This window comes from Notechis scutatus, unplaced genomic scaffold (genome assembly GCF_049901735.1).
Source record: "Notechis scutatus isolate UNSWTSFEM ecotype Mainland unplaced genomic scaffold, rNotScu1.2 NSCUCTG36, whole genome shotgun sequence".
NCBI lineage: Eukaryota > Metazoa > Chordata > Lepidosauria > Squamata > Elapidae > Notechis > Notechis scutatus.
This window is the reverse complement of record NW_028263115.1, coordinates 100,307-121,408: the sequence shown is the minus strand read 5'-3', so window position 1 is coordinate 121,408 and position 21,102 is coordinate 100,307. Positions and strand designations below refer to the sequence as shown.

The window sequence follows — 21,102 nt, the reverse complement described above, 5'->3', positions numbered from 1 at the left end:
TCCAGTAGGGGGCGGCAGAGGCCCCGGAGCTGGCGGACTTCTGGCACCGTCGGGCAGCGCGAGGGGGGGGATTTGGAGAAGGCGGGAGGGAGGCTCCAGGCGCGCTGCCAGCCGAGCCATCGAATAGAACAGCGCCTCTTTGGCTCGCTTCCTCCGGCGGCTCCTCTCCGGCCTTTCACCGGCATTTGCCCCCGCCCGCCCGGTGCTGCCACGTTCCTTCTCATTCCCTCCCTTTCTTCAAGGCCCCCTGCTCCCCCAAGCGCTCTCCTTCACCCCCCCCCCAGACCCTTCGCCCCAAACGCTCTGCCCTCCCCGCCGCCCCTCCCCTCCCGTCCTCCCAGACAGACAGCCCGCCTCTCCCCCTTCTCCTCGCCCGCCCCGCTTCCTTGGCCCGGACCAGCCACCCCTCCCCCTCCAGAGACCCCGAAATCCTCGTCCCTCCCCCCCCAAGACCCCTCGCCGCTCCTCTCTGAGGGGAGCCGGAGCTCTCAGCCCTCCCCCTGTGGCCCTGCCCCGCCCCCTTTCTCAGCTCCTATCTGGGTAAAAGGCGCCTTTTCTTTTGAGCGTCTCATCCAATCACAGCGCTCCTTGTTCCTTTCGGTCTGTGGTAGAACTAGAATAACGGTTATAATGACGGCGCCCGATCTTAGTCTCTTCCAAAGAGGCTCCGTTGTACAATGAGGAGAATAACGGTGATAATCAGGCTGTAAAATATGATGGATCTCTAAAAAGACCCGACACAGACAGTGCACTGTCGCTGCAGAAATGGAACCTGATGTACGATAAAGGAATAAAAGAATTTTAAAAATTAATTCAAGTCAATAGCCACCAGCATGTCTTATATGAGGGTCTACTGATTTAGACTTGGATTCACTCCCAGAGTTCCTCAGCCAGCTGGCTGAGGAACTCTGGGAGTTGAAGTCCACAAGTCTTAAAGTGGCCAAGGTTGGAGACCCCTGTAAATGGATCCCATAGTAAATGTTTTGCTATGTGGAAAACACAAAAATTCCCTAAGAGGTGGGGGCGGGGGGAGCCTCTTCGTCAGCGGCGGGGCTGCTCTGGAAAAAGGGCGCCAGGCGATCTGCCCGGATGACGGTCCTGGAGGAAGGGGACCTGGAGGCAGCCCCACCTCTGGCTCGGTGGGGCGGGCAGGGAGGGACCCTCGGAGAGGAGGGGGGGGCCTGCAGGTATCTGGGCGCCGTCCTGTCCCGGGCAGGGTTGCCATCTGGCCGTTTTCCCGGCCAAATTCGAGAAATCTGGTTGTATAGAAATCTGTTTGGCCGTGAAAAAATTCATGTCTCCGGCCAAATATATTTGGCCGGAAATTTGGCCGTATGAAAGTTGCTTGGCCGTGAAATCGAAAATTTGGCCGAGTTTTCAATACAATATATTCGCATGAAAATGACTGTCAGATCGTCTGAAAACCTCTGAAAAACGACGCCGGGAAGCTTCGAGTGAGGGGAAAAAACCTCGCGGTGGAGAAAGCGGCAGCAGCCGAGAGGAGGGCAGGTACGGCGCCAGTTCCTCGTGCTGGGGGATGTGGGGGAGGGAGGGGGACGAGTTTCACGGTTGGAGCCCGGGAAGGGGACGCTTGGGCTGCTGGCTCGAGAGGAAAAGGGGTACGGGTGTCCGGTGCACAGTAGCGGGGCTCGGACAGGCTGCGTGAGGAGGAGCACCCCGCGTTTGCAGAAAGCCCGAGGGCGCCGAGAGAAAAGGCGGACGCATCGGGGTCGCCTCGGGCTGAGCTTCATCCCCGCTGCTGCTGTTGCTTCTGCCACTCTCGGGCTTTCGTCGCCCTGCTAGGCAGCTTCCCCGCGAAGAAAGGCGCCCCAGTGGAGGAGTCTGGTTTGTTCCCCGTTTGCTTTTGCCATTTTGGGCTCTTTTTCCCGAGCTCCTTCCTCATTTTCTTCTCTTCGGGGGTGGGGAAGAGCCGGAGGCACCAGACTGCCCGGCGGGGAACTCGGGTCCCGTGTGTTTGCTGGCAGAGATTGGAGGCATCTTGTCTGCTGGCGTCCTCCGAGGCTGCGGTGCGACCGGGGACCTCCGTTTATTGACAAGGGCAGGAATGGATGCTAGCACTGTTGCCGCCTCCAGCCAGCTGTCATCGGACAGATTGGCGCTCCCTGGCTTTCTTTGCGGGCTTGTGTGCGGAGCATCCGAAGCGTTGGCTCGGCGGGCGTTGAGCGAGACAGGCGAGCACAGCAGGATCCCCCCCGGGAGGAGAGAGGCTTTTGAATTAAATTTGCAGGAGAAAAGAAGACGGGAAAGGCTTTTGCTAGGTTGGGGGGAATGAGGCAATTGCGGTTTGCCGCAAGGAAATCGAATAGAGAAGGGATTGAGGAGCTGCTCTTCAGTTTCTTGGTTATAGTAAGGTTGACGGGGACTTGTGAAAACGATGTTCGCTGTGTCGAAGTGAAACGTTCTGGAGAGAATTTATTCAATGGGGGGCTCCCCCGGGGGATTCAGCAGCCCCCCCCCCCGCCCCCCCTATTATTTAGGGAATTGTGTTTGTGGCTTTTTGTGCTTTTTCCACACAGCAAAACGTTTACTATTGTGAGGTGGGGGATACGAAAAGACCACCACAAGGTTCGTTGATCCAAGGAAAACAAGATTTTAATCACGTGTTTGCAAAAACGGGTTCCCTCAGGCATTGAAGGAACGCAGAGCAAAATTCAAACGGCACTTTTATACCCTAACTGTCCGCCCCGCCTCGTACGAGGGCTTGGCTCACATTCTTCCTGTTTCAAATTGACACATATACATTTTGGAGGTTTTAGGCGTTCACTTATCTGGCAAAGGCAGCTACACAGTTTATGTATTCTATCAATACCCCCCCATTGTTCTACCCGCATCGTTTTTCTACACACTTTGTTACAGTTCACGGCCACTCTCCTGTTCTCAATCCCATCCTGCTTCTCTCTTCTGTGCTCAAGCTGGAATACTTCCTTATTTGGTAGAGCTGAGTTTGAGACACTTACTCCCTTATAACGAGCAGGATATTTCAAAATGACTTGGAATCCATTATAAGACATGCTGGAGGCTATGAACTTGCATGGATTTTTAAAATTCTTTTATTCCTTTATCGTACATCAGGTTCCACTTCTGCAGCGACAGTGCACTGTCTGTGTCGGGTCTTTTTTAAAGATCCATCATATTTTACGCTCCGATTATGACCGTTATTCTCCTCGTTCTACCACAGACCGAAAGGAACAAGGAGCGCTGTGATTGGATGAGACGCTCAAAAGAAAAGGCGCCTTTTACCCAGAGAGGCGCTGAGAAAGGGGGGGGGGGCTGAGAACTCCGGCTCCCCTCAGAGAGGAGCGGCGAGGGGTCTTGGCGGGGGGGACGAGGATTTCGGGGTCCCTGGAGGGGGTGGCTGGTCCGGGCCAAGGAAGCGGGGCGGGCGAGGAGAAGGGGAGAGCCGGGCTGTCTGTCGGGAAGGGGAGCGGGGGTGCTAAGGGCCGAGCGTTTGGGAGGAAGGGTCCGGGCGGGGGGTTGAAGGAGAGCGCTTGGGGGACCAGGGGGCCTTGAAGAAAGGGCGGGAACGAGATGGAACCTGGCAGCACCGGGCGGGGGGGCAAAGCGCCGCTGAAAGGCCGGAGAGGAGCCGCGGGAGGGAGCGAGCCAAAGAGGCGCTGTTCTCTTCGACGGCTCGGCTGGCAGCGCGGCTGGAGCGTCTCCGGTGCTAAGCAGGGATGCTGGGGGTCTCAGCTGGAGGAGCGAGCGGGGCGGAGCTGCGGAGAAGCAGCCGGCCAGCAGGGTCGCCTTTTCCTGCCCCTCCTTCCCTTCCCCATCGGGCCGCCAGCATCCCAGCTCCTCCTCGCCCTCCGCTCTGCCCGACGGTCCCCGAAGTCTCCCGCTAGGACAGCCCCCACCGGCCCCTGATTCAGCCGGAGCGCTGCCCGGCCCTCCTCCCCAGGGGGACTCCTCCGTCTGCGGGAGCTTCGTCGGGAGCCTCTCGGTCTCGGCCTCTTCCCAGCCACCCGAGAGACGCGGAGCCGGTTCCTCTCCCTCGGGAGCCTCCGGGCACCGGGGGAACGTCTGAAAGGGAGCCAGGGAGCGAGACTCGTGTCAGCAAAGGGGGCCCGTGGGGGGCGTCTCGCTGCTCCTTTTCTCTCTCTCTCTCTGGGGCGTCTTTTCAGAAGCGAAGCCCGACGGGTCTCCTCTCCCTCTGCGACAGAAGGGAAGCGAAGGCGGCGTTTCTGTGCGATCCGCTGTCCGAGGAGAGAAGGGAGGCGATCCTCGCGAACGAGGCGGTTGCACGAACTCTCTGGGTCGGCTGAATGGAGGGAAGGGAATATAGGAAGGGAAAGGGAAGCAGGAGGGGAATTGGGAGGAGGAGGAGGAAGAAGAAGGGGAAGGAGAGGAGGAAGGAGCAGGGCGGCGCAGCTGCGAAGGAGCCCCTGGGATGGGGAGGGGCCAGGGGTGCCTGGCGGGGGGGGGGGGAACCGACGGGGGGGGGTTTGAATCCCACATCGAACCCAATTGGGCGGCTCTGAGCCAATCAGCAGAGGACCAGGAGTTCGAGTCCCGCCTTAGGCCTGAAAGTAGGTGGGGGAGTTTCATCCACAGCCCGGGAGGTTCTGCGTTCTAATCCTCCCACAGGCTCCATGCATTCCTGGGGGGACGGTGGACCAATCCCCAGGAGGCTCCACATAACTTATTGACGGGGTGTAAAACTAGGGGGGCTCAAATTAATGTGGGGTACCAGAATTGGGCATTCTTGGGCTGTGAGGTGGCCGCGTGCCCCTTCCTGTGGGATGTGATGGAGGAAAGTGACTGTTGTGGGGAAACACACCTGTTCCCAGGTGGGCAGAGCCATCAGCCTCTGCCTTCCTCTGCCTGTGGGCAACCAGAGGCCTCCGAGGGTCACTGTGGATCCCTTCATCTGAGGTCCTTTGGAGGGGGAATCCGGAGGGGAAGGAGGGGAACCATCGCAGCAGATCTGCCCAATTCAAGGACTCAGGGAACCAGGCTCCAAAGAGGAGATTCCAGGGCGTTTGGATACTTAGCACTGCTAGCTTGAAAATGCTGTCTTCTTTTCTAAATGAGTTCCTGTATGTGTGGGTTTGTGATTAGCATCCTGGAGTTTTACCTTTCTAAATGTGAAGGAGACCCTGAGACCATCTAGCCCCACCCCTCCTCTCTGCAGGGATCCCAGTTCAAGCTCCTCTGACTGATGGCTGCTCCCTCTTTGCCTTGAGACCATCTGGGAAGGGGAGACTGAACTCTGTCAGGGAAGAGCCCCCCTCCCCCTCCTAGAAGAATGGGCTATTTTGAGGAATATTAAGGAGGGAAGATCGTTATATTTCCCCAATGGGAGAAACAGGTTGTTCCAGGCAGAGAGCAGCCCCCACCTTTCGTCAGAGCCCTCAGCAGATGTCAGCACTGAAGGGATCAAGAGCCTGTTGAAAGAAGCCAAGGACCTAGGAGCCTCCTCCTGCCCTGGGAGCCAAGGAAGGGCCGGATCCTCTCCCTCTGCGGCCCTTTGGCCAGCCCTGAGCGGGAGGAGGGAAGGGGAGGGGAGGCCTTTGCTCTGTCCGGTCTCGGCCCCAGGAGAGGCGGGCAGGGAGGCCTGGGACATGGGGGGGGGGGCTGAGCAGCTCTGCTCCCCAGGAAGGAGCCTACTTCCACCGCCCCAACCCATCTCCCATCTAGTATTTCACTTTTCAGGGTTTTTATTTTATTATAATGGTATTCCTTTTATTTCCTTTCAAATTCCAATTTTAAAAAGACCAAGCACTGCAGCTGTTGGTTTGGGACGTCCCCCCTCTTGACTCCCCTCCCCAAAAAAACCAAATGTGCCCCAGAGCCAGAAAAGTGTAGAGGAGACCCAGCCTGAGTCCTGGGGGTGGGTTGGCTTTAAGGGAAGGGACCCTGACCCCATTGAGGGTCTCCATCTGCAGGGAGCCCTTTCAGGAGGGCAGGAAACCTGGGCATGAACTAGCCAGGATTGCTTGTTCTTTCATCACCACATCTCAGCCTTGTTTTCTTTCAGCAAGAAAAGTACATTCCCCCCCCCCCATTAATTTTCAAACTTTTAGCCGAGTTCTTGTTCACAGGCTCATTCCCAGATGTGCAAAGGAGCCGTGGCAGGTGTCCCTCTTCCCCCCTATAATTAAGGGAAAATCTGGGGATTTATTTCTTCCTCCCTCTTGGTTCCCCAGGGAGTTTTCCAGCTGCCACCTTGGAAACCAGTCCAGTGAATGGAAAAATACAAGGAATAATGCAGAATTATGTCCTGTCCTGAGCCAGGAAGCCCTGAATATGGAGAATTCCTGGCTTGGCCTAAAATTTAGGCCTTGTGTGTCCCTGCATAATTTCAGGCTCTGGCCCTCCTGCTCTCATGGCCCCTTTCCCCCTTGAGAGGTTTGTTCCAAAATGTGGCAAATCTGTCCTGCTAGATTCATTTCCAGATAGACAATTAGAAAAATCTTTATTTTAATCCATCTCAACTCAGACCACCTCACATGGACACACCCAAAATCCAAGGCCCCATAGACCCTGTGATCTTCTATGGCAGGGGCCTTCAAACGTGACAGCTTTAAGACTTGTGGACTTCAACCCCCAGAATTCCTCCTTCCAGTCACGTTAGCTCAGGAATTCTGGGAGTTGAAGTCCACAAGTCTTAAACTTGCCAAGTTTGAAGACCCTTGTTCTATGGTCTTAGAAATCCATCCCTGGTTCTAAGGGACATTCCCTTTCTCCCTTCATCAAAGACATGAATTAAAATGTTGGTGAATCCAATGGAGGAGAACAGGGTGGCCAAATTGAATATTTGATGGTCATTTCCAGAGGAGATGTCTGAGGAGATGTCTTTGGGGGCATTTTCTCAGCCAGCTTGATAACCTCTACAAAATGTTGCCCTTCATCCCACACTTGCTAATAAAGATATTGGGGTTCCTCCGTTAAATGTAGAACATCCTAAAAACGCAACTTGGTTGGAATATCTAAGGTGACACTTTCTGAGTGGCACTTCCTGAATCCAAGACTGAGCTCTTCCCTCCTTGAATCGCCTGCCATGAGCCCAGTTCTCCAGGGGTCTCCAAGAGGGGGGAAAAGACCAGCCAGGACCCGGAGAGACCTGAAGGCATGGAATGGCCTCCCTGGGAAGGTGGAGGGTTCATCCCACCTGGAGGTTCCTAAGGAAGGGCTGGACAACCACGGGGAGGGGGGCGGCCTTCCCAGCCACACAGCCAGGAAACCACCCGAGGAGGCGGCTGGGGAGAAGCCCGGCCAGTTCTGCCTCCCTCTCTGGCTCTGGAGCTCCCCTTCCCCCCTGGGCCGCCTGGGTGGGAGCCTCTCCTCCTCTCCCAGCCTGCAGGGATCCTCCTCCTCCCTCCACGCAGGGAAGCTCCTCCTGCTCTGGGCCATGGGGCTGCCCTGGGTGGGTGGCACTTCCTGCCCCCCCTGCCCCCCATCTCCTCTGCTCCCCCTCCTGTCCCAGACCCCCAGTTCTCCCTCCTGGGCCAAGGGATGCATGGGAGTGAAACCCCCCAATGACTGGAGACCTGGGACACAGGGACCCCCAAGGGCATCTTCAGAGCCTCAGAGGTGGGGAGGCCGAAGGGGCCGCAGAGCCCACTATAAGTGCCGCATCCCCACAACCAGAAGACCTGGGGCCTCCAGGTGCCCCCCAATCTCTTTCTTGGGGGGCCTGGCAAGAAGAGATGTGGGGCGCCCAACGCAGGGCAGCCTGGAGAAGCCCTTGAGGCGGCCTCAAAAGGCAGCCCTGAGATCCCCAGGGAGGAAAGACGGACAAGGCAGGGAGTCCTCCACTTACGACCGCCATGGAGCCCCAACGCTCGTGTTGCCCAGGGACACGTCCGTTAAGTGGGCTTTAACCCACTTTATGACCTTTCTGGCCCTATTTGCAAAGCAAATCACTGCAGATGTTAAGCAATCCAGACGGTTCTTAGGCACATCTGGCTTCTCCACCGACTTTGCTCGCACAATGGTCGCAAAAGGGGATCACGTGACACCCACCCGGGGACACTGTGCCCCTCATAAGTATGAGACAGTTGTCTAAATGTAAATCCTGGGACCCCAGGGAGGCTGCCAGGGCCGCCAGTGTGGAAAGGGGCCCTGTCACCTTTTTCAGTGCCACTGTGGTCACTAAACAAAACATTGTAGGTCGAGGACCCTTTGCCAGGAAAGAGCGAAACCGTCACAGGAGGGAGGGAAGAGGAGGATTCCCTGATAAGTCCTGGCAGAGCTGCAGGGAAGTTTCTCCCGACCTCCTCTTCCTCCTCCTCCTCCTTCCACTCGATTCCCCTCCTGCCTCTTTTCCCTCTGTCCGTCCATCTTCCTCCTCCGCCTCCCTGGGAAAGAAACGGCCTGGAAGCCCCTTTGGGGTTCTGAGGGAAATGAGCTGGACGTTCAGGGGGGCCCCAGAGCTCCGGGGGTTCAGCCTGACCTCCCTGATTTGGGGGTCTCCTGCCACCCAGAAAGCCGTTGCCTGTCTTCTGAAAGGGCCAAGAGACTCTCCTCCGGCCTCGGCCCTTCCTTCTGGCCGGGACCAGGAGCTGGTGGGCTTCACACCTGGGGGAACAGCAGCCCCCACCTGCCAGGTGCAAAGCTGGCACACCAGACTCGGATCCTGGCAAGAGATGCAACCTGGGGATCCCTCCGCCCCATTTGCTCCCCACCTGGGCCCCCATGGGGCAGATCCCCCCACCTGCCCTGCAAGGCCAGAGGGAGCCCTCTCCACGGGGTGCCCCACTTCCCAGAGCAGGAGGAGGAAGAAGCCGCTGGTTGCCCCAGGGGGGTATTGGCAGCAGGGCCCCAGGCTGACTCCCCTTCCCACTGCACCCCACCAGCCCCACCTGGCCTGCAGGTGCCCAGGGCTCACCTGGGAGCTCCACCTGTCCCCCATCTGTGACATCAGAGCCGCTCTCCCTCCCAGCCAATCCCAAGGAGGGCCTTCCCTTAGAGGCGGGCTTTCCGACAGCCCCTGAGCTGCCCTGACCAGATGGGGGGGGCTCCCCCTGCCTCCATCTCCCCCAGCCCTCCTCGCTCCCTGCCCTCACTAGGGAGGGGACGGACTCCCTACAGACCCCCCTGGCCTTGCAGGACCCCACCATGCCCCCTCCTCACAGCAAAGCCCCCTGCCAAACCCTCTTCGAATCCAGCCCATTGGAGGCCGCTTGACTGGTGAGGAGGAGGGGCCACCTGGGCCAGCTGGGCAGGAGGGTTGTCCGGAAGCCCCCAGGGGAAGCCGGCCCAGAGATCTTGGCAAGGCTGCTCAGAAACGGTTGGCATTGCCTCTTTCCCAGGGCTCTGAGAGAGCGGCTGGCCACAGAGCCTCCTAGCTGGCTTGGTGCCCCAGGCAGGACTGGAACTCAGGCCCCCCTGGGATTGAACCCCCACCCCACACAACTGACTCCGGTGGGATCCACCCAACTCACTGAACCTGGTCTCTTCCCCAGTGGCCACATTCACACCTGCAATTCTTAAACATGGTTTGTTTCCCGAGGTTGAGCCTATTGGCTGAGGAGTCAGTGGATGATGGGAACTCGGAAGGAGATTCATTCATGGGAGAGAAGCTGAACAAGAGGAGATACATAGGCACGCCTCGACTTCCAACCGTTCATTTAGTGACCGATCTAAGTTACAACCGCACTGAGAAATGGGACTTATGACCGTTTTTCACAATTAATGACCTTTGCAGCATCTAATGCAGAGATCAGAATTGGGGACCCTTTTTTTCTGGCGAGGACCCTGTTCACACAACACGCTTGACCAGGCCGGGGTCCTCGCAGCCCCCTGAGAGAAGCCAGAGTTCCACATGGAGCCTCCTCAGGGCCTGTGAGAAACCCTGGATGACCACAACCCCCCTCCTCCCCTCCTCTGGGGTCTCCCTGGGACAAACCCAGAAGTTGGGGTGGGCTCATTCCTGACCCAGGAGGGGCTTCCTCCCCTCTGGGCCTCACCCAGCTTCGGTCAGACACGGCTGGGAACCTCCTGAAGGAGGAGAGAGTCTCATCGCACATTAACCTGGCCCTGAAAAGCTACAGCTTGAACCCGGAGCCACCCAGGATCTGGTCTGCAGGCCCTGAGAGCAGAATCTGAGGGAGGTTCAGGGGGAGAACTTCCAAGTGGAGGACCTGGGATACGGGCCTTCCTGTGTTCCTCCCTGCCAGGGTGGGCCTGCCTGTCCCTTCAGTCCCTCCCCCTCACTCAGCCCCCCACAGTTCCCCCTTCTGGGCCAAGAAGTCCATATTAATGTCTCCCCCCCAGTGAAGAAACATCATCCCTGAACAACGGATCCAAATAAACCCGGAACAAAGGAGTTCCAACAGCACCTTCAAACCCCTTGGAGGTTTTTTGGTATAGAAAGTCTCGGCCCCAGAAATTGGGAAGGTCAGAGGGGTCCCTCCCCCCCAGTAGAAGATCCCCACAACAGAGGAAGAGCCACCAGATCTCCAGAAATCATGTCGCTAGAAATCAGGTTGCACCATCCACCACACTGTGGGCATCACCGCCATCTTTGTAGGGTTTCCCTGTGATAAGATGGGTGGCCAGTAAATTTAATGGATGGATGGATGGATGGATGGATGGATGGATGGATGGATGGAAAGTCCATTCTTTATTTAAGAAAACTAAGAAACATCAAAATATAAAGAATCTTGGTGTATTATAGGAACATGGTAAGATAACGCAGGAATGACAAGAAAATAAAAATAAAAATTTCCATCCATTCTAGAACTTTCTCCCTATTTACCCAACGATCTAGTCCACCAGTTATCACTTTCCTGCTTCTTAAAGAGCTCTTATCCCAAAATTAATATTGCTAGAAAAGATGGGCAATGAAATTTCTCTTCAGACACAAGTAATTTTAAAACCGGCTGCAATTAGGAATAATATATGGGATTCTGATCTAAAACAGATTTCCAAACAGGGCCTACTCTTAACCTTGGGCAGAGATCAAGGGTGCTGATTGCCATTAGAAGACAGGCAACACTAGAGTTAAATGGCATTAACTTGAAGTGTCACCAAACTCCATAGCTCTGAATGACCTTCCCCAGCAATCTCTGGAGACAAGAGGCCATGTTGAAGGACAGAAGTCAATTTCCCAGGTGTTGAACTCTCTTCCCCAGCATCACTTTCTGGACTTGCCCTGACAGGAAGGAAGGACCACAACCACAACTGAACAATGATCCCAGGGGTGTATCTGTAATTTTTACTAACATGTTTTATTCCAGCCTCTCCTCTGCAGATGGAGCCCAGAAAAAGTTCAGGATCCCAAGAGGAGAAGTTGCTTCTTGCTGTAATTATGACCTTTGAGACCTGTGATGCTATATCTCCAGTTTTTGACTTCGATGTAGACATCAGATTGAAGCCACATGCAAAGGATCTTCTATCAGAAAAGGACAAATTCCTTGGGTGAAGCTCTCTGGGACCAAGTTTTGGGACGGGTACAGGCTCTGCTCTTGATTGCACCTTTCTCTCCTTCGCAGATGAAACTGAGTGATTAACTCTGTTTAGATCAGGAAAGCCACTGGCACTTCTCAGAGTCTTTGCATTTTTCCAACTATTCCTGTTGTTTGTGTTAGAAACAGGAAGTGGATTGATTAATGCCATGAATGATGGACCTCCTGCTTCTGCTTCTGCTGCTGCTGGTGTCCCCATCAGTCTGTGGGAAGCTGAGAAGGAAATGCCCATTGAGTTTGGAGCACCAGGATGAGAACAATCCATGGAGCTTTTACAGGCCAGGAGACCATCTAATTGGTGTGGTCACAACTGGAACATCTGTGTCACCTATAATGTGGCCTTTCAACCACCCTCCTTCTATACCTTCTCCTTCGTAAGTCATGCAGGGTGATAGAGTTGCACTCCTTCCATGTGCAATTTTAACACTCTCCTTTTCTTCTTATGTCACTTATTTTTGTACCGTAGGACCTGTCTAATTTCCTAAATGATTTCATTTCCATGGCTTCCCTCTTCTGCCTTCCTTTGTGGAAGAGAGTAAAATCCAAAGATGGGGTTGAAAAAAAACCTGAAGGAAATCCAGATGATTTTCCTTTCTCAGTTCAATCCTGAGTTCATCACTTGAGTCACTTAAACCTTTGTTTAAGTAGTGATTGAAACAATTACAGTTGCCTCTCTCAGCCCATTTCCATGGTTGCATAATTGAACATTGGATTTGGATCAATGTTGGCCTAAGGTTTAACAGGTTTGTGAAGGGTTATATATTTTAAAAGTATTGGTTGTTGCTGTTGACTATAACATGAACATTATTTTTACAATAGGGAGATTTCTGGTTTTGAAACTCTCCTAGTATTAATTTTTACTATTCAAATGGTCAACAAGAATTCCCAGCTCCTGCACAATCTCACCCTTGGCTACAACATCCATGACAACTATATGAGTCCTTTCCTTATTTCACTTATTTTTGTACTGCAGGACCTGTCTAATTTCCTGAATGATTGTTATTTCCATGGCTTCCCTCTTTTGCTTTATTTTGCTTTATTCCTGTCAAGCAAGAGACCCTACACCATTTCTGACAGATGGCAGTCCAATCTCTTCTTGAAGGTCTCAAGCGATGGCGCTCCCACGACTTCCTGAGGGAACTTCTGTTCTATTGGTTGATTGTTCTCACTGTCAGAAAGTTTCTCCTTATTTCCAGGTTGAATCTCTCCTTGATCAGTTTCCATCCATTATTCCTTGCCTGGCCTACAGGCGCTTTAGAAAATAGCTTGACCCCTTTCTCTCTGTGGCAGCCCCTCAAATATTGGAAGACCTCTATCATGTCTCCCCTGGTCCTTCTCTTTACTAGACCAGCCAAGCCCAGTTCCTGTAATGGTTCTTCATATGTTTTAGTCTTCAGTCCCCTAATCATCCCAGTTGCTCTTCTCTGTACTTTTTCTAGAGTCTCAACATCTTTTTTGTAATCTGGTAAACAAAACTGGATTATTTTTTTAAAATATATTTTTAAAAAATATTTTTAAAATTTATTTTTACAATAGGGAGAATTCTGATTTAAAAACTACCCGACAATTCATTTTCGCCATTCAAATGGTCAGCAAGAATTCCCAGCTCCTGCACAATCTCACACTTGGTTACAACATCTATGACAACTATATAAGCACTTTACGCACTTCAGATGCCTTGCTGGACATTCTCTCCACTGGAGAAGCCAATGTCCCCAACTATGGCTGTGGGAGGAAGGACAACCTCCTGGCTCTAATTGATGCAGCTAGAAGGGACATCTCCATCCAAATGTCAACATTTGCAGGCACTTACAAAGTCCCACAGGTTTGTGTGTGTTTTTCTCTATCTAGTAAGGTGAGTGGGGTGGTGGGGATGAACAACAGATCCAATATCTTCATAGAATTCAAGAGCTGTTTTTCAGAATATTAGGGAACATATAAACTATGTTTTAATCTATTATGTTCATCTTCAAATTCACCATTAAAGGCCTGAAGAGCCATAAGGTCCCTATCTACTGAATATTCAATTCTTGAAAAACTATCCAGGTTTTGAGGCCCTCCATTAGCATATTCATTTTCACATATCAATAATATCTGCCTTATCCAATTGGAATCAAGTTGGCAATAGTCCTGCCTATCTATAAAAAAATATTAAGATCACAGGATCTGAAGAGTATCTTTGGAGTGGATAAAAGGAGTTCAGCTCCTGCCCTCAGAGGTACAGTAAGTTATGAATTTACAAAATTTCTACTTTGTATAAATTCAGGGTATATAATTATTGGTTTAAAATTAAAGCGATGAAACAGGCAGAGTCCCCAAACAGGTAAACTTTCAATTAAAGATTTATTGGATTGTACAACTGACAATTTGTGTTAGGAATTGCGGTCTCTTAGTCTCTTGTACATCAGGAGAAGAAGCTGAAAAATTGCCCCACAAAGAATTTGGGATATAGAAGCTGAGAAAGAGGTTTCAGTACTCAAAAATAGCATATAATACTGCCCTATATCTTAGATCCAAATGTTTTATCTGACATCTGCTAATTTGAATCTAATTGTTGGAATTGTGGAGGTGACACAGAAATTTTCATTGCATTTTTAATTGTTTTTTATTTAATATGATTTTGCGTTCCATTTTTATATACAATCTTGTTAATAGTCTGTCTTAAATATTTTAAACAATGACAGTGAATATGCAAAAGAAATAAAATATTTAATTTTACATATAATTACTGCGATGAGGATAGCATGTCGGAAGGGTGATCAGATGCCAGTAGAAAACTTGATAATCCAAAAAGTCTACGATTGCGCTGAAATGGATAAACTTATCCTAAGATTAAAAGAAAAGGAAGACTCAATATATTGTACAGTCTGAGAAAAATGGTTAAATTGGATAAATAATAGAAACCAGCAAGTAAATGAATAAGGAAGGAAGAATATAAAGAGGTTATAGTAGGAGTATTGACCAGATATATGAAAAGTACTAAAATATTGTTTGATAGGAAAGCACCTTCTAACTAATTTGTAATGTATACTTTTTTCTTTTTGTTTCATTTTTAATGAAAAGCTTTGTATTTTGTATATATCTTTTTAATGTTTATAAACTTTTTCTATTACATTTTTTTAAAAAAAACATGATTAAGAAACAAACTATTCTAATATGTTCATCAGAACAAAATTGGGTTTGTCAATAACTAATATTTTGGAGTTGATCTGGACCATATTATAACATAGCATTCTTCATTACTTTTTCAGATCACTGCTACAATTCCTTTAGAGGCTCTGAGTGATAAAAGGAGATTCCCCTTTTTCCATCCATTACTCCCCAAAGAAGGATTCCACTACCCAGCAATCGTCCAGCTGCTCCTCCATTTCAGATGGACCCTGATTGGCCTCTTTGCTTCAGACACAGAGAAGGGAGAGGATTTCATGAGGACTTTCCCTCTGATGCTTGTCAGGAAAGGAATTTGTGCTGTTATATTACAACGATTGACAACAACTGGACATACAGCATCCCTCAGGGAGGCCCTCTCTAAGTGGAGACAAGTCAACGTCTTTGTTCACTTCATGGAATTTATTTCCATCTGGAACAGAATTCTTCTTTTCCATGTAACACTTCTGCATTTGCCAGGAGCCATTGAAGGGAAAGTCTGGATCCTCACAAATCTTGTAGCATATATGATAAAGAAGGACATACGTCTCAAATACATCCATAGTATTTGGAACTTTTCTTATTTGCAAAAAAAAATGCCAGTGGATGCTGCCTTTGAACCTCATTTCTTTGTAGAAGATCAGTATCAAGATCATTATTTCCACTGCTCTCTTTCCAAGCACGTCTTTTCTGTCAAAGGCCGCAGAAGATGCATCCAGAAAGCCCCACTGGAGACCCAGGAGAAAAGGAACAGGAAACGGATCTCAAGTGACCTCCATTCATACAGTATCATTCAGACTTTGGCCCAGGCCATGAATGCCGCCTATTCCTCCAGATCGAGGAGAGGAAGGAAGGAGGGAGAAAAGAAGTTGGGGGCTCCAAGGCTGCAGCCGTGGCAGGTATGGGGTCCCAATAGGGATCCATTAATCTGAGTCCTTTTGGGATATTTTATTAGGAGAGGCGTCACAAAATGAATCCCTGAGTCCTGATAGGAGATGCAACATAGCAGGCCGTGAGCTGCAGTTCGAGTCACCCCTTGTCCACAGGGGCCTAGTCTCAGTTCATGCGCTCTTTCTTTGTATCGGCCCCCTGAAACTGCTCTGGGAACTCCATTGCAGCTCTCAAAGGTTAATGCCCTTTGGACTTTTGGGGTGGTTATTCAATGTAAATATCTCGTTGCTCTAAAGGGGGGAGTTTGGCTGCTCAAATAAACATTCTTGGCAAGAGCAGCCCCATCTTGCTGGATTTCCAGATCTTTGATCCCTTGTTTGAGTTCACTAAGTGCACTAACTCATCCCCCATCATTAAAAGCCCTTCCCTGGAGAAGCCCAGATGCAGGAGGTTTTGTAAGATGGCCCCGAACTTGTAACATGGTCCTGATTCAAAGCTGTCTTCTGTAAGGAGAGAACTGAAACCTGTAGGGGGAAAGAGAAGTTTTAAACAAGGTGCAAAAATGTAAATCTATGCATCTGTTTTTATTTTGGCTAGTTCAGCCTCCCTCCTTAGTGCTACATTTGGGACGCAGGGCACTACCTGAAATATTTCTCCTGGAATTTGGATTGCACTCTTTACAGAGGAGTAAACAAGGAGTAAGGTCCCAGGATAAGCACCAAGGAGTAGTTGTGTTCATTTTCCCCACAACAACAACCCTGTGAGGTGAGTTGGGCTTTGAGAGAATGACTGGCCCAAAATCACCCCAGATGGCTTTTATGATCAAGGCGGGACTTGAACTCACAAGCCTCTTGCTTTCTACTTTGGGGGCTTAACCAGTAGACCAAACTGACTCCCTTACATACTTCTCAAGCTTGGCACAATCCTTCATCCAGTGCATCATTAATGTTCTTATATGAGATACTATAATTTATCAAATCCTAAAACCCAGATATTTTTCTACTGCTTTTTAGTCAAATAGTTGTTTCTGGGAGGAAATCAGAAATATTTTTCTGGAAATTTGGTAATGTTTAAATAAGATCAAAGTACATTTGCCTGAGAATTGTTATATATCTTGTATGATAGTGATTTATCAACTCTTATTATATTAATGACAACATAGAAAAATTGATGAATTATGACAAAATGTTATATCTTCCCACTTTTATGACAAAGATTAAAAAAAACTAAAAATTATTTCAGTACCATTTTTAAATCAGTTTTTATCCACTTAATTATCATGCCATCCACCCCTCACTTAACTGGGTGTCATGCCCCTGGTGGAGACTGACTCTGAGGAAGAGGAGGAACAGCCAACAGGGAGTGGGAGTGTGGCTTCAGAGGTGGTGGAGGAGGCTGGGGAAGGGCAGAGGTCGGCTGAGCAGTCAGAGGAGGATCCAGGCCCATCCCCTATCCATCCAAGGTCACGCAGGGAGGAGAGGATCAGGAAAAAGCGAGGTCTACTCAAGAAGAGATTACCATGATCCTCCTTATGGCTTGCAGGTGGGAGCTATGTATATAAGTTTGCAACTGCGTAGTTAGAATTTGCAGGAGTCAATTTTAGTGTTCAACTTGAAAGAGGATTATCTTTGTTGGCGTTATTCCCATGGACTTTTCTCGGTTATTTTCCTGGAGTTTATGATTAGTTATCTTGGCTTGCTTCAGAACTCTCATCAATGTGGTTTGTTTTGGTTTTCTGTTTGCCTCATTAGTTACTTTTGTGACTTTAAACTGTGCCAAATAAAACAGTGAAGTTAAGTTGAAGGCCTTACCAGACTTTAATATATTTTTTGGGTTTTGGGTTATTTTGAGAGACTACGGGTCATCACACTGGGTTTCTGATCACATCACAAAATTGTTTGTTACTATTTCCTGAGATCGAGTTATATCAGCGGTATTTCCATAATGTATTTAGGAAATGAAATAATATGTGAGGATGACTCACATAGAGGACATAAATTGTATCCCCACCTTTCCTACAATCCATTTAGAAAGGGCAGTGATATGAGGGAATGACTTTTGGGGTGTGGAGGAGAGATTCTGCCTGGGGAAGAACCAGATAAGAGGAGGAAACCTACAGCTGCATAAAAAAAGGGTCGGTGGGAGATTTGTACTTTCTGACTCCCCAAATCCTGTCAGTGCAGCATTACAGTGGGCCTAGCTCAGGTTTCCTGTCTGGGCTTCCTGGGAGAGGATTACCCTGACAATTTTCTTCTTGACAAATCCATGTTTCTGATAACCAACCTGTTGTTTTCAGGGAGTTCATAAATCTCCTTTTTTCTGTTGTTCAACTACATTTTGTCAAAATCTATATTGTTGGGATATGTTCACAAATTTTTGTGAACTTTTTTCGTTCACTTGTAAGATAGTGGTAACACCTAATTTCCTAATGAAGCATGTCTGTAAATTAGGCAATAACAGAAGAAAGATTCAAATGTGAAAAAGCATCTGGGATAAGGAACAAAGTTTTCTGCTTTTAAAATTGCTGCATGTTCCCATTCTAGTTCCATCCTTTCCTGGAGAAGAATGAGTTCGTGAATATTTCGGACTTTGAACTCTACATGGACCCAAATGGAGAGGTAGCAGCAGATGTGGGCATTTTGGGCTTCTTGGTTCTTCCCAGGGATGATCCCAGGAGAGAGGTTCTGGCGTATTTTGAAAGACAGAGACTTTATATCGACCCAGATGCTCTTTCACGGCTAAAGTTGCTCAACAAGGTAGGAGAAAGTTTTGCTGTCTTCTCTCTGTTTTCCAAAGCCTGAGGTCCCATTTCAGGAGGGCTGATGCTATTCCCCAAAGGTGGTTGACCTTCACCGAGAATTGAATCTGGGCAGTAGAAACTGGATTTTTTCCCTTAGGCTGTTTGGGAGGCTTCAATATTGTTCCATTTTGTGGACCACGTACAATTAAGGGTCTCCATCAAACGCGTGAGAAACCCACAAGGGCTGGGGAATGTGTCGCTAGTAGCTTCTGGTTGTTTGCTCCTTGTGCCCAGAGTAGCAAAGAAGGCGGCAATTCTGCTGACCGGGGCCTGAATCCAGGCTGTGGAGAAAAAGAATAAAGGAGCAAGAAGAAGAAGCCAAAACAGAAAGGAGAAACAAAACGGTGGAAGTGACTGTGCAAATTTAAAGAGGACATTTTGAACTTGAACTAAGAACTGTAATAAGGTATTTATCAAAAAAAAAAGAAGAAGAAGAAGAAGAAGAAGAAGAAGAAGAAGAAGAAGAAGAAGAAGAAGAAGAAGAAGAAGAAGAAGAAGAAGAAGAAGAAGAAGAAGAAGAGAAGAAGAAAAGAAGAAGAAGAGAAGAAGAAGAAGAAGAAGAAAAGAAGAAGAGATCCCATGGACATCATTCAACTGGTCAAACATAGATGTAACTAAATAATATTGGTAAAACATAATCTTAATAGATATATATGTGTTAGAATATTGAGTTAAGAATACTGGTTAATAATTTTTGAATAACTGGACAATTGAAAGTGTGTTGTATAAATATAGAACTCAGACCTTTAAATAATAATCATATAGTAAGAAATTGAGGTATTTTTATTCTGAGGTAAGCATATAATTAAGAACTCTAAAGAAATAGATTAATTGATATTTATATATAGATAAGAATTTAATTACTTTAATGAATTGGCTTTAAATTAATTAATTAATTAATTAAATTAATTAATTAAGCATATAAGACTTTTGATTTTGTGAGTAAATATATCTGTATTTGATTAATATTGAATTCTCTTAAGTATTGTAATAGTTGAATAAGTTCAATAAGAAAAAATAGAAATAAGAGCTGATTGTGATTTTCCATAATAGAATTTTGGTAATTAATATTAAGAGCAACTTCGTTCTCTTTGCTGCTGATGTAAAGTTATTCAACACCACAGACAATACTGCTACCCTTCAAGAAGACCTCGACTATGTATCAGAATGGTCAAACAAATGGCAACTTCAAATCTCAACAAATAAATGCTCTGTCTTACATATTGGCAAAAAAAATCAGAAAATAAAATACAAGCTGAATAGTCAAGACCTTGTTGATGATCCAAACTCTGTAAAGGACCTTGGAATACTCATCTCTAATGATCTAAGTGCTAGAGCCCACAGTAACTACATAGCCAAAAAGGCATTAAGAGTTGTTAACCTAATCCTATGTAGCTTTTTCTCTGGTAATATCACACTACCAACTAGAGCATAGAAAACATTTGCTAGACCAATACTCGGATACAGCTCATCAGTCTGGAACCCACATTATGTATCTGATATTAGCCCAGTTGAGAAAGTCCAGAAATATTTCACAAGAAGAGTTCTCCACTCCTCTACTCGTAGAATACCTTATGCCACCAGACTTGAAATTCTAGATCTAGAAAACCTTGAATTACGCCGTCTTCGGTCTGATCTAAGTATGGTATATAAAATCATACATTGCAATGACTTACCTGTCAATGAATACTTCAGCTTCAACCATAACAACAAAAGAGCACACAATAGATACAAACTCAAGGTTAACCACACCAAACTTGATTGCAGGAAATACGACTTCAGCAACAGAGTGGTCAATGTCTGGAATACTCTACCTGACCCTGTGGTTTCTTCCCCAAACCCCAAAAACTTTAACCTTAGACTGTCTACTATTGACCTCACCCCTTTCCTAAGAGGTCTGTAGGAGGCGTGCATAAGCACACCAACGTGCCTACCATCCCTGTCCTATTGTTTCTTTTATTTTTCTTATATGTACCCATTTCATGTATTCATAACTATGTATATACTTATACCTATTATCTTGGAAGCAATTGACAAATCAAATAAATAAATAAATAAAAAATAAAATAAATAATATATGTATTAATATTACTATTGAACTGAAAAGGAGAGGAAAATAGTGCTCTACTAGGGATAGTTGATGGTAGATTGGAAAGAGCTGCTACAGATAGTTAAAATGGTGACAACATCAATTACAAATGTAAAATCAGGAAAGAAAACTATAACAACGACGTCTTCACCTATGGGGCAGAGATCTATAGATGCAATGCTATTGGCAGAAAAAACTAGTTCAGCTCAAAGCCTGCAGACAGTACAGGCAACGCTCACTATGATGCAGGAAATGATGGCAAAACCCCACAAATTGATAGCAAGGAACCACGAAGACATGAAAACAGAGATGATAACTGAAATAGGACAAGTGAAAAACAAAATACAAAATTTGAATAGTAAGATTGGAAAGATGCAGGAAGAAGTGATAAAAAATGAACAGAAATTAAATTTAGTAGAGGCAAGAACAGAGATGGTGGAGAAGAAATAAGAGGATTCAGAACAAAATTGGAAAGTGCTATACTGCGAACTCTGGGATTCGATGGTACCCATGGAATTAGAGAAGGCATCATTTCATCTTAGGTTCCAAAATGTGGTGGAAGACAAAAAGGAAGATTTACGTGCAATTATGATGAATCTGAAAGCGGCAGCTTTACAGAAACCCAAACTGGAAATTGAAAATTATGTAGACGAGGTCTACAGAGTATATACACACTATGCGAGGAGACATAGACTACCCCGAGAGGTTCACATTCGATTTGCGAGGAAGACAACACGAGACCT

At 48.0% G+C, this 21,102-nt stretch overlaps 1 protein-coding gene across 6 annotated transcripts in view; it reads left to right on the top strand.

The window, feature by feature from the left end:
* The window catches only part of LOC148128647 (vomeronasal type-2 receptor 26-like), a 60,641-nt gene that overhangs the window by 7,637 nt on the left and 31,902 nt on the right, over positions 1–21,102 (top strand). Inside the window, exons 1-3 of one of the 6 annotated variants that reach the window (XM_087948663.1) lie at positions 1,380–1,509; positions 14,684–15,478; positions 18,014–18,226. In XM_087948663.1, the coding sequence (XP_087804789.1) occupies positions 14,858–15,478; positions 18,014–18,226 (834 nt within the window). In that variant the 5' untranslated portion in view covers positions 1,380–1,509; positions 14,684–14,857. Of the gene's footprint in view, positions 1–1,379; positions 1,510–12,978; positions 13,258–13,478; positions 13,651–14,683; positions 15,479–18,013; positions 18,227–21,102 lie in introns of those variants that run through there. The other 5 variants (XM_087948658.1, XM_087948661.1, XM_087948662.1 and 2 more) reach the window with 5 other exon arrangements.